At 33.0% G+C, this 14097-nt stretch overlaps 1 protein-coding gene across 2 annotated transcripts; it reads left to right on the forward strand.

The window, feature by feature from the left end:
• Positions 1-581: 581 nt before the first annotated feature.
• On the forward strand, positions 582-11329 carry LOC107873420 (omega-3 fatty acid desaturase, endoplasmic reticulum). 2 transcript variants are annotated; one of them, XM_016720264.2, is made up of 9 exons: positions 582-747; positions 857-1157; positions 1264-1353; positions 2025-2091; positions 2196-2288; positions 2463-2648; positions 8768-8848; positions 8972-9109; positions 10814-11329. In XM_016720264.2, the coding sequence occupies exons 2-9, from the start codon at positions 871-873 to the stop codon at positions 11003-11005; spliced, it is 1134 nt and encodes a 377-aa protein (XP_016575750.1). In that variant the 5' UTR covers positions 582-747; positions 857-870; the 3' UTR covers positions 11006-11329. The 2 variants fall into 2 exon arrangements, with proteins under 2 accessions (XP_016575750.1, XP_016575751.1); XM_016720265.2 differs by having other exon boundaries at positions 603-755.
• The last annotated feature ends 2768 nt before the right edge of the window (positions 11330-14097 follow it).

Here is a 14097-nt window from a genome sequence, read left to right on the forward strand (position 1 = left end):
ACCGCTTCTCACCAAAAAATACTTTTTTAAAAAGCTCTTTTACAAAAACCACTTTTCAAAATAAACTGATTTGGGCAAACAGTTTATTAATATTCCTAAAATTGTACCATTACTTCATGTTTAACTTCTATTTGTGTTTTTCCCTGAGATGTTAATCCTCTATAATAATGTGAACACTGCATGTGTCGGCCACTAAGATATGTTTTCTATTCTGAATCTGATTTTTTAAAACTATATATTATAATTCTTTTCTTAACGACCTTTCATTTCACACTGCACTTTAATTGCTGAAAAATTCTGGTTAAGTTAGATTATATATAGTCTGTGTGAAATATCTCAAAAGAGTTTGCTTTATTCTTTTGTTCCTTTATTCTGTAGCCAATCTAAGTTAAGAGTCGGTTAATTCTGCTCTTTATGTATGTGCAATAAAGTAATTCAAATTTAGAGTCAGCGAATATTGCTATTCATACGTGTGACAATTTTCACGCATATATGTAAAATTGAGAATTGGCACGAGTAATTTTAGTAAAATTACAAAGTAGATACCATTATACTCATATAGTTTGTTAGTAAAATGCGCACATATAGTTTGTTTGGTCAAACATGCCATGTGGCAAATGTAGAGTTGAAAGTATGAATATAACAGATCTCAGTAATTTTGATTCAAATTTTATAAAGTGCTGAAATCTAAAATTCATAAATTTCATAGATCTTGATACAGCCCAGTGGCAAATGTAGAGTTAAAAGGTATGAATGTAAGCAGAATACAGTAACTTTTCTGAATCTGATTCTGTTCTTTCCTCACTATAAATTATGAAATGATGCATTGTTCTTTTTTGATTTCCATTCTACATAGGGTTGTTGACACCAATGGGATCTCTTGGAGTGGATTTTGTTCCTCCCAATGAAGAAATGGAAATGGAATTTGACTCAAGTGCATTTCCTCCATTTAAGTTATCTGAAATTAGAGCTGCAATTCCAAAGCATTGTTGGGTGAAAAATCCATGGAAATCCCTAAGTTATGTTCTTAGAGATATTGTTATAGTTTTTGCATTGATAGCCATGGCCATTTTCTTGGATAGTTGGAAATTTTGGCCAATTTATTGGGTTTTACAGGGTACTATGTTTTGGGCTATCTTTGTTCTTGGTCATGATTGGTATGTTAACTACATTTTAAAAAAATAAAAAATACTTATATTATTGTTTTAGCTCATGTATCATTTGTTTATGTTTTGTGACATGTTTTTTTCTTTTTTTTTGCAGTGGTCATGGAAGTTTTTCTGACAGTGCACTTTTAAATAGTGTGGTTGGACACTTTCTTCATTCTTCTATTCTGGTACCCTATCATGGATGGTTGGTTACTTGGTTCTCTTTCAATCATCTCCAAAATTTTATCATTCACATTTTTGTTTTTAGAATGATTTCTGTTAGTGTCTGTTATTTCTTCTACCTCAATTATTGTATTGTTTTGTTATAGTTTTCGATTACTATATGTTATTTTGGTTATTGTTAGCTGTTTCTCGTACCTCTATTACTTTTTTGTCGAGATTGCTTTGGACTATACATTTTTTGAGCTGATGATCCATCGAAAACGTCATCTCTATTTTAGAGGTAAGGATAAGGTCCGACGTGCACTTTGTCCCTCCATAGACACTTCTTGTAAGATTATACTAGATATGTTATTGTATTTGCTCTCTTAAGGTAAAAAAGAATTAAAAAAATAATCTGAGGAATTAAGCTTTTGCTTTACTTAAGTTTACAATGGACCACTTAAGTCTATAGTTGGGGGAGCCTTAAAAAATCAGTGTCTTAACTTAAATGTCACCCATGACTTCAATCAGGCTGGAATGCTAGAGTCTATCGTTGGTGGGGCCTTAAAAGAATCCTAACTTTTCCTTATATTTTTGTCAAAAGTTATTTTCATGATTTGAATCGATGACCTTTTCTCGTCATGTGACGACGATTATTGTCCGATGGTATGTGTTTTAGACTAAAGTTTATTTCCAAAAAAAAAAATATTGCAGGAGAATTAGCCACAAAACTCACCATCAAAATCATGGAAATGTTGAAGCTGATGAATCTTGGGTGCCGGTAATATTTTTAAGATAAACATTTAAAATATTATATGATATCTATAATTATATAGTTTTTTGTATTTACAAAAATTCCTTTTCTTATAAATTATTTTCTTGCAGATGCCAGAAAAGCTATACAAGGAACTGGATTTTGCAACAAAACTTTTTAGATTCAAGATTCCTTTTCCCCTGGTGGCATACCCATTGTACTTGGTAATAATATCGTTAATGATTTTCCATATATAATTGTAATTTAGAAAAACAATCCAGAATTTGTGTTTACGAATATATTTGAGGTAAGGATAAGGTCTATGTATACTCTACCATCCCCAAATATCACTTTGTGAAATGATTTTGAAGTGGTCGTAAATATATTTGGTGATGCAGATAAGGAGAAGTCCAGGGAAAAGAGGCTCCCATTTTAATCCATACAGTGATTTGTTTCAACCTCATGAGAGAAAACTTGTGGTAACATCAACATTGTGTTGGACGCTCATGGTTGCTTCCCTCTTCTATCTCTACGCGGTCATTGGCTCTCTCCAATTGCTTAAGCTTTACGGAGTTCCTTCTATGGTCAGTCATGATTTTTTTTTCTCAATACTTTGGTACACGAAATAATTTATATTTTTTTGTTGAACCTTTTGTCGTCTCTTTCAAACAAATTAAGTTTCATGGGGTTTTCGAGTGGAAATAATGCTAGCTATGGGTAGGAAGCAGATTGCTGAATCTTTTGTTGTCTCTTTCAAACAAATTAAGTTTCATGGGGTTTTCGAGTGGAGATAATGCTACCTATTGTTAACATTGTCCCAGGCCCAAGTTTTACACGGAGCCCATTTGAGACTACTGTACCCGAGCCCACTTAATTTTCTTTATCAGCATTTCATATTTTTAGTTGTAAATATAAAAGGACCATAAATGCTTCTAGAGACAGAATAATAAGAAAGTCTCTGATATTTTTCTCTCTCTTCGTCTCTATAGCTCTAGGGTTTTCTCCATTGTTTTCAATGGTGATCTCAGCTGTGTGAGCTTTAACATGGTATTAGAGCAGGGATTCGTGATCCTCTCTCTCTCCTCTATCTTTCGATACTACCCTTGACCGATTTTGTTGCCTTGGTCTCTTGCGATTTTTGAGTTTTGTAGCAAAAAATTTAGGGTTTTTTCCATCAGCAGTCATTACATTTCAAGGCCTTGCTTCTTCAGGTCGCGAAAAAGGCGGTAATCGTTTTTTTGTTACGACTTACATCATCAATAGAGAATGTTCACATTTATTTTTTAATCTCATTTGTGGATTGTGATCTTATAGTTTATGTAATTTTGGCTGGATCTGACTTGATATTTCAGTATTTAGAAGTTGTGCTCCTATAGTTCATGTAAAACTATTATTTTCTGCATTTTGTTCATCTTACCTCTGTGTTTTCATAGTATATGTCCAAATTTGCTGTATTTTAGTGGTACATGTACATTTTGTTTTAGTTTCATAGACTATATGTCGACGAGTACTGCAATTAGTACTGAGGGTTTCGATGAGTTCTCTGTTTCTCCAACTCACCCTCTGTACCTTCATCCTTCGGATAATCTCGGGACTTACTTGTTTTCTCCACCATTGATAGGACTGGTTTTGTGGTTTGGAGAAAGAACATGATGATTGCCTTGTCCTCTAAGAACAAACTAGGTTTGGTTACTGGGGATTTGGCTAAGCCTGCCCCCAATTCACCCTACTTTCCTTTCTATGAATGCTGTAACAATATGGTGATAGGTTGGATCACCAATTCTCTTTCCACTGACCTGTCCACCAGTGTTATGAGTTTTGACTCTGCTAAGGACATCTGGTCGGATATCAATGAAAAGTTTGGTCAATCTAATGGGACTAAGTACATACAAATCCAGAAATAGATTAATTTAACCATTCAAGGTCTTCAAACATTGCATCCTATTTTACTAGGTTGCGTGCCCTTTGGGATGAACTCAGTACATCTTATGTTGGTCCTGTATGTACTTATGGAGCCTTAGGAAAATTCATGGAACAACAAAAATTGTTTCAGTTCCTTAGTAGGTTAAATGATGAATATTCTCTATGTAAGAACAATTTACTGATGTTGCCCACTCTTCCCTCCCTTAGCAGCTCTTATGCTATGTTATAACATGTTGAGAAACAACTGGAATCATTGACCCCAATTCCTAGTTTCTCCAATGACTCAGCTGCCTTCAATGCAATCTCTCCCAACAGCTCATCTGGTCGTGGGTTTACTCAAAGGTTTCAATTTGATCCTAAGAAATCCTCAATGATAAATGATGCTAGGAGAATCTATTCTGATGTCAGGAGGACCCCCTTTCCAAACATTGGTTCTTCCACCCTTGTTTGTAAATACTGCAAGAAATCTGATCATTTAATTGACAAGTGTTACAAACTTCATGGCTTCCCTTCAGATTTCAAGTTTACAAAAGGAAGAAAGTCTGCATCTCTTGTTCAATCTGAAACCCCAAGTGCTGATCTTTCAACCTCCTATGTGAAACTTGATGATGGGGATTACAGATTAACTAAGGACCAGTTCAAGCATTATCAACACCTGCAGTATCTACACAACTCTTCTCCTTGTAGTCATACTATTTCTACTCCTTCATCTGAAGAGTTTGCAAATTATGCAAGTGTGGTTAATGATCCCAATATCATTACCACTGCTTTTCATGCATCTGTAGAAGCTACTCTAGGTGTAAATCCTTGGATAATTGATTCTGGAGAAACTAATCACATGACTCCATATAAGCATCTTCTCCATGATCTTACCCTTTTAGTCCCACCTCTTTTAATCAGTCTTCCTAATGAGTATAAAGTCAAAGTCTTGTCTACTGGTTCTTTATATTTGGCACCAGACATGACCTTGCATAATGTACTCTTAGTCCTTTTTTTTCATTTCAACCTCATTTTCATACATAAACTACTTTCTCAATTTTATTGTACTGCTATTTTCACCAACTCTAACTGCATATTACAGGGCTCTTCTCTGAAGAAGCAGTTGGAAATTGGTAAAGCTGCAGATAGATTGTACTATTTTACTTCTGCAAATTCCCTTTTCTTATCTATCTCCTCTAGTGTTTTAGAATCTGTTACTTGTAGTTCATCCATGTATCATTCTGTTTCTCCTAGTTTGAATCAAAATGATTTGTTTTGACATCAAAGACTTAGTCATGTTCCTTATCATAAAATGAAGTCTGTTTATTTCTTATCTGGTAAGATATCTCCTACTCAATATTTTGTGTGTGATATTTGTCCTAAGGTTAGGCAACATCGACTCTCCTTCTAACCTAGTTCTACTCAATCTTCTTTCCCTTTCCAGCTTGTCCACGTTGATATTTGGGGTCCTTATCACATTCAAAAATATAATGGTTTTAAATATTTCTTAACTCTAGTTGATGATTTTATAAGGGTTATTTGGACTCACTTATTGTCTTCTAAGTCTGGTGTTTCTCCTGTCATTAAAGCCTTTGTTGTCATGGTCAAAGTCCACTTTCATACCTCTATTTAAGTTTTTAGTTTAGATAATGCTTTTCAGTTGGGACAAAGTTTTGATCTCCAGTCCTTCTTTTCACTTCATGGGATTCTTCACCAAACCAACATCCCTCACACTCCTCAGCAAAATGATGTTATAGAAAAAAAAAACACAAACATCTCTTAGAGGTTTCCAGGGCTCTACTTTTTCAGTCCAAACTCCCTTTAAAATATTGGGGTGAGTGTGTCTTGACTGCTACTTATTTGATAAATAGATTACCTTCTGTCCCTTTACATCATTCTTCCCATTTTGAGAAACTTCATGGTTGCCTCCCTCTATATGATCATTTGAAAAGCTTTGGTTGTCTTGCCTATGCAACTTCTCCTTTATCTTTTAGAGACAAATTCCAACCCAGATCCATTTCATGTGTTTTCCATTTCATGTGTTTTCTTAGGTTACCCTTGTGGTAAGAAGGGTTACAAACTTCTTAGCTTGTCCACCCATTCAGTTTTCTATTCCAGAGATGTGAAATTCTATGAACATGTTTTTCCTTTCACTATTTTTGCCCCTTCTCCTTCTTCCTTTCCCGCTCCTCCTTCTTATGTTGATTCTACTATTGTCTTCATACCTGTTGTTTCCCCCCTCCTCCTCCTTCTTACATCCTTGTTCCGCTTAGAAGAAGCACTAGACCACATGTTCCGCCTTCTCATCTAGATGATTACATTTGTTCCTCTATTTTCCCACCACATCCACTTCAAGTCAATTCCAAGGGTTCCAGTTCAGTTATGTATTTGCATGAACCTTCGTATCAGGCTGCTTCTAGTCCTGCTTGGCAAGAGGCCATGCTACAAGAATTTAACTCTCGATCACAATCATACTTGGAACATTGTTCCCCTACTTTCTAATAAGAAGGCTATTTTTTGTAAATAGGTGTACAAGATCAAACAAAGGATTGATGGCACTGTTGAGAGGTATAAGCTTGGATTAGTCATCAGGGGTGATACCCAAAGAGAAAGCATTGATTATCATGAGACATTCTCACCTGTGGTCAAGCTCACCACTGTGGAGTGCCTCTTATCCCGTGCTGCCAAACATCAATGAACTGTTTTTCAACTGGATGTCAACAATGCTTTCCTGTATGGGGACCTTCATAAGGATGTTTAAATGAAGAATTCCCCTGGACTTCAGGTCATTGCCACCTCTTCTTATGCAACTCCTTTAGTTTGTAAACTTAGAAAGTCCTTGTATGGCCTCAAACAAGCATCCAGGCAGTGGTTTTCCAAGCTGTCTGAAGCTCTGTTGTCAAAATGCTACATTGCCAGAAAAAATGACTACTCTTTGTTCACTAAATCTTCTGGGGATTCTTTGGTTATTTTAGTTGTTTATGTGGATGATATTTTGTTGGCTGGTTTTGATGTATCTGAAATGACCAACCTCAAATCATTTCTTGATCATCAATTCAATTAAGGACTTGGGTTTGGTCTATTATTTCTTGGGACTGGAAATTATTTTTCATGATACTGGCTTCCTTATTCACCAACACAAGTATGCATTTGACTTGTTGGCTGAGTTCAGTTGTTCTAACTACACCCCTGTAGTTTCTCCCCTGGAACCTCAGTCAAGTTGGCTCCTGTTATGGATGATATTTTACCTGACCCGTCTATTTTCAGGCGTCTAGTTGGGAAACTCAACTTCCTTCAACACACTAGACCTGATATATTTTTTTTTGTCCAGCATCTTAGCCAGTTCTTGCAGGCTCCTTGTACTGCTCATATGAAGGCTGGAATTCATGTTCTTTGTTATCTTTTGAATGCTCCTGATCAAGGCATTTTCTTACCTACTACATCTGATTTTTCCATTTGTGCTTATGCTGACTCTGATTGGGCTGTTTGCCCTCTGTCTCGGAGGTTTGTTACTGGTTATACATTGTTCTTAGTGGTTGTCCTATCTCTTGGAAAAGTAAGAAGAAACCTACAATTGCACTTTCCTCAGCTGAAGCTGAATATCGTGCTTTGCGTAAAGTGGTTGTCGAGGTTGTCTGGTTAACTAGATTATTTGCTGACATGGGTTTGATTATTTATGCTCCTGTTCCTGTTTTTATGACAGCCAAGCTGCCTTACACATTGCCAAGAATCTGGTTTTCCATGAGCGTACAAAACACATTGAGATCGATTGTCACTATGTCAGGGATTGCTTACATGCCCAGCTGATTTCTCTTCATCATATTTCTTCTGCTGCTCAACTTGCAGATATCATGACCAAGCTGCTGAGTGGTCCTCTTTATCACACTGTTTTACGCAAGCTGGGTGTGTTAACACCCTCCGGCTTGAGGGGGGTGTTAACATTGGCCCAGGCCCAAGTTTTACACGGAGCCCGTATGAGACTATTGTACCCGAGCCCACTTAATTTTCTTTATTAGCATTTCATATTTTGAGTTGTAAATATAAAAAGACCATAGATGCTTCTAGAGACGGAATAATAAGAAAGACTCTGATATTTTTTTCTCTCTTCGTCTCTATTGCTCTAGGGTTTTCTCCATTGTTTTCAATGGCGATCTCAGTTGTGTGAGCTCTAAGGGTAGGGAGCAAAAACATACAGGGATCTAGAAGTAGTATTCAATAGATGCCAAATCATGGACTTATTTCTTTACTCCTTTTTGTGTTGGTATATATTCTATATTACCGACTTAAGATTTAACTTGTTAAATATACAAAGATTTAGAGAGCGTCATATCGAATCTCTCTATCATTTTCTTCTATTCCACCTTGACTACTATGAGTTCACCCAATACTAGCAGCTTTATCGACAAATTTCTGATTTTAGTAGGAGCTTTCCAAGAACTTTATTACGTCAGTTAGGAAATCTTGACCATAAATGAGTTGTTTTTCCTAAAGTTATTGTTTTTCTTGGCAAAAGAATTTCATTGGGCCCTTTATTAGCTGTTAAAAAAAAATACTCTCTATATGGAAGTACCGCAACCTAGCCGTTTGTGGGACACTCGAACGTGTGGTTCTTTATCTCTGAAGCACAATATAAAATTTGAAAAAGAATAATACTGAACTTTTCATGTATACCAACGTAGGAAAAGACAGTTAGTTTTATAAATTATAAAAGTATGTAAAATTAAATAATTTTTCTTATGAAATTCATGAGATGTCCCCATATTATGTCCCTCTTGACCTGACTTTTTTATTTTCTTCACAGATTTTTGTGATGTGGTTGGATTTTGTGACATATTTGCACCACCATGGCCATGAACAAAAGCTACCTTGGTATCGTGGCAAGGTTGATATATATAACATAAACTTTATTTTTACTTTTGAGTTTCTATATCCAAATTATATAATGTTTTCTATTTGAAGTCTTTAATAATTAGTGTAAATCTTCTTCTTTTTTGTGGGAAAATAGGAGTGGAGTTATTTACGGGGAGGATTAACAACAGTTGATCGAGATTATGGTGTTTTTAATAACATTCACCATGATATTGGCACTCATGTTATTCACCATCTTTTCCCTCAGATACCACATTATCACCTTGTGGAAGCGGTAAGTTTCTTTATTTTTCATTTTTTCCGTTTGGTCATTAATAATACTCCAAATTTTATTACTTTTTACTATTGTTTGTTATTACTGAAGTTCAATATTTGAAAGTACTCAGTTTTTGCGGTATATACCAATGAAATACTTTTAGAAAAACATAAATTCAACTTAGAATCTTTAACCCTTCCCCCCAAATTGTGTGATATTATTTGAACATAAATAATTGAAGGTGTTAGAGTGTTTGCCTACTAATTCACTTATTTTAACCTTGCAATTGCCAACTGATGGAATAAGTTGACTATCTTGTTCCAAGTCAGCTAAAACAGTAAGTAAACAACATAGTGATTTTCCACATGAAAAATACCGACTTAAAAAGTTATAAAAAACCACGACCTGTACATTTAACCCCAACTCCACTAGAACACTTGAGCCTCAACAATCAACAAATTACAAGACTCTTGTAAACTAGGAATTATAAAATTCTTATTCCGACTACTACAAAACACAAACCTTCTGTTCCCAAGTGTTCTAGTTCCCCAACTTGAAGACAATAATCTTCACTCAGTTTATACGTCATTGAGACTAGAATTAAAACAACAAAACAACTCAAGACCCAATCCTAATACATAAAGTCTAAGACTCCTTAACCCGATCTAAGTAATAGTAATAGGTTCAACTATGACTTCTTCAAGCTTTGGGACTGTAGAAATAATTTGTCAATGATTGCATAGACTCTTTAAAGAATCCTTCATGTTCTGAATCTTCTATCTATCTTGCATAGAATTCTTCAATCTTTGGAATTTTTCTCCTTCTACACATAAACTTTTCAGGATATGCTCAGAAGTGAAACTTCTTCTTCCCATATGACTCCTTTTCCAACTCAACTTGCTTTCCCTTATCAGCTGTTTAAATCAAACTCAACTTCTTCTATTTCTCATGTGATCAGTAAGTTAAATTTTTCGGCTGCACCGATTTAATTGATTCTGATTCTTAACCATTTGTCCAGTGGACTTGCACTCTTGAACTTGTCATATCAGCGGAGAACATATATCAACTTGTTTCATTCAATGTTGTCATCCATCAATACTTCAAGATTCCAACAGAAGGGATATAATGAAAGTTTAAACTAAATAATTTAAAGATTACAGGAAAGTGTCATTTTATTTGTGGTTGACTAAGAAAGAAAGTATGGTACATAAAATAGTATTGAGGAATTAGTACTTTTCAAATACCAAGTTTTATTATTTCCAAATATTTTGGCTAATCACTATTTACAAGGTATAAAGTTGTGTTTTAAAAGTAGCAAAATACTTGATAAAATATTGAAAATTTGTTTTATGAGTCTCAATTTTCCCTAACAAATTTCAAGTTTTTCCTCCAAATGAATGATGTTCAAATTATTTTCAATTTCCTCATACTCTTTTTAATATTTAACTTCAAGTAGCACTAACAAGAGTTGTGGTAAGATAGATATAATTTCTCCATCTTTAATTAGAGCGAGTTTAAATTTTGAGTATTAAAAAGTTTATATTTGGGAGCGCTTGAACCCTTAAATTGGCTTTACACAATGCCAACCTAAATTAATCGGAGTTCTAATGTGAATTACAGGGAGAAACCAAATAAAAAATGCTTCAAATATCTTTAAGTTTTATTCCATTGTATTCAAATACTTCACTAATATGCATAAATATGTTTGGATTTTGTTTACAGACAAAAGCAGCAAAGCCAGTATTTGGAGAATATTATAGGGAGCCAAAAAAATCAGGGGCAATTCCATTTCACTTGGTTGGAAATTTAGTGAAAAGCATGAAGAAGGATCATTATGTTAGTGACAATGGAGAAATTGTTTATTATCAAACTGATCCAAAACTCTTCAATTTTTCTGAAAAGAAGGATGAGTGAATTTTCATCAGTAAAGACAATCCGGTGCATTAAAGTTCTCACTATATGCGGAGTCCGGGAAATGCATCAGTAGACAAATTTAAAAGAAATATATAAACTATTTAGCATATCAGTTTCAACAAGTTCCCTTTGTTTTGAAACTTTAATTGTTGTAATAGTTGCAACAATTAAATAGAACTAGTATAATACCTGCGCAATGCGCGAAAATTATTATTATTTGATCGATTGTGAATTTGAATCATTTTGTCAATGATTCAAATTCAAAGAATCAATCACTCTTTATAAATTGACTATTTACTAATAAAGTTTATAAATTTCAATAAATTTTGTGAGCATTCAAAAATCATTAGTCATTCATTCATCTAAAAAGTAAGGATACATATTCTATTCTTTAAAACTAATTTTAAGTCCTTGAATTAACAAAACACACACAAAAACAAATCTAAAGATTAAGAAAAATCTAGACAATCAAGCAAAATATACTTTTTACATTTAAAATTGAATTTGTTCAAAATTTACTTTATGTAGTTTTTTGTTTCAACTAATCAAATTTTATCGGTTCATATTGTCTTAGTGTTATTAATCATTCCTTATTACTAATAACATAACTCATAACTCTACCTCATCTAAAATAAAGTACACTAACAAAAGGTATTTGTTAATACAACGAATACAACTTCAATTAGAGCATCTTATGATAATGTAAATTTTCATTTGCACTAAATATGAAAAGAGGGGAAATGAATATAAGAGATGACACTATATACCCAATGTTAATTTTTCAACTTGCACAATTTGAAAATTGATCAAAATAAATTAATTCATGATATTTAGTATTGACATAAGCAAAAACCTTAGTATAGTAGTAGGCGTTAAATACTATCGATAAATTCTTTCATCTATTCTTCATTATTATGCTCCTCAATTTTCTGTGTGGTTCTTCCTTTATGACACAATATTCACTTTATAACATATCTTCGACATCAAATCTATATCTGATCTATAGGTTCTATTTATTTGTATCCAGCATATAATTAAACATGTAAAATAAGAAGGTAAATAACTTTAGATTAATCATAAAGTATGAAATATGAATGAAATTATATTATGAACTTATTATTTTAAAATTACAATAATAATTTATTAAAAATAACATAAATTTCATTTAACCATTCATATATAGTTTAAACATCAATATCAAATCAACTATATATATATATAGGCACTATTGGAAGGCTTTCTTCTGAGGTTGCATATCTTTGTGAAGATCTAGTGCATCTTCAAAAATTTGAAACCAAATGTCAACTCAACTATTCATTCTAGAAAAATCAAGTAAAATGAAAATGAATGCACAGTGGAAGAATAATTAAGAAATTAACTATTCAATTAATAATTAAATATTCAGTTAACGAAAAATAAATATGAATGTCCCACTTAAATTCCAACTAAATATGCTGATAATAGCATTCGAATCTAGTAGTAATTTTAATTTATATTGTTGAATGTATTTGCCAACAAAGTAAAGAATGCATCATCCACATTTTTCACTTCCAACACATAAGTTTTGAAGAATAATCCTATCAGCATGTGTAAGCAATTATATTCTGATGACTACTCTTTATATCTGAAGAAGACAAATTTAGTTTTACGAAATTGTGGGTATTTATGGTAAAGGATGTGTTACTGTTAGTGTATTCCACTCAATTTTTTGTTATATTAGGAAGAGCAAAAACAAAAAACTAAATGTGGTGCTAAGAAGCATCCTGTCAGCCGCTTCATCATATAAAAAAACATTTACAATCTGATACAAAAGAAATGATGACGGAGGATAACGGAGGATAAAGTTGATCAATTTTTTAAAATTGAGAGATATTTTTAATTTTCTTTTTGAAAATAAAATGCTAATCATAATTCATATCAAAACCTCTGCCTCATATTATTGTATTAAAAAAATAGCCAAAAAAGGACAAATAACGAAATATCGTAACCAAAGTATCATAACAAAGAAAAAGGAACAGTTAATCATAAATCAGATCAAAGTCTCCCGAAGTATTTCACTATTATTGTAACAACGAATTATATACTACTGACTCCCTAAAAACATAAGTCATTTTTTTTTATAAAACACTGCTTTAGATAGCAATATTTTTATAGAATTTAAGAAAACATTTCATAAGCATTAGGTTTCATTATGTTACTATTACAAATTATGAATTAACAGAAGACATAAGTACTCCTTTCTTTATGCGTGTTTGAAAGACAAGACTTGTAATGCCTGGACTGAAGTTGAATTTCCATGTAAAACTTTTTTCCACATCTAACATGTCTTACGGACAAAGATTTGAAATGTAATGTTTAGAATTTGTGTCTCGAAATGCAACAACTTTGTCATCGGAGAGTGATGAAAGTGACAGCAATTTGAGAATATATACATTTTGATAGAACTTACCAAATTATTTTTCACCTTAGCCACAATCTGAACTACTTCATTATTGGTTTATTCCTTACTCCCAAATCCCAAACCTCGAAATAATAATGGATGATCATAATTCATAGTTTGTTGGTTGCTTCACTGCTTTGGTGTCGATGAATAAAAAATGTGATAAAATTTTATCTGTACCGCTGGTTGTTTGATCCACTCCATTGTTGAAACAATGATTTTTTTTTTTCATTTACTAATATCACGAAACTTTGAAATGTTTTGGATATATGAAAAATGTTAGAAGTTAGATTTGTTTGCTACCGTTATAATTTGGTTTGATTCATTTGATTTTTCAAGATATATTATGTGGTAGTAACTTTGAAAAGTGGAAGGAGAGAAAGAGGAAAGGATCTAAAACATTTGAATTGATTTTGCTCTGCTGAAAAAGATAGTAACTGATGAACTTAGACGGTCTTTTTTCTTTTTCTGAATTTTCTGATTTAAAACAATTTTCAAATTGAAATGTGAACTAAAAGTTTCCTTTTAGTTTTCAGTTTTAAAATAATTTTTAAATTTGAATTGAAAATTTTATTTAAATTTTTTATTTGTATAATTTCTGATGCTTTCTCTTGGCATTCTGGGTGGCTTTTATCTCTCCTATTTAGGTTAA

The sequence above is a fragment of the Capsicum annuum genome, chromosome 6 (genome assembly GCF_002878395.1).
Source record: "Capsicum annuum cultivar UCD-10X-F1 chromosome 6, UCD10Xv1.1, whole genome shotgun sequence".
NCBI classification, from domain to species: Eukaryota; Viridiplantae; Streptophyta; class Magnoliopsida; order Solanales; family Solanaceae; genus Capsicum; species Capsicum annuum.

Coding starts and splice junctions, on each gene's coding strand:
- LOC107873420 (XM_016720264.2), top strand. CDS start 871: ATGGGATCTCTTGGAGTGGATTTTGTTCCTCCCAATGAAGAAATGGAA. Junction 2,289..2,462: donor TGGCATACCCATTGTACTTG/GTAATAATATCG, acceptor TTGGTGATGCAG/ATAAGGAGAAGTCCAGGGAA. Junction 2,649..8,767: donor TTTACGGAGTTCCTTCTATG/GTCAGTCATGAT, acceptor TTTTCTTCACAG/ATTTTTGTGATGTGGTTGGA.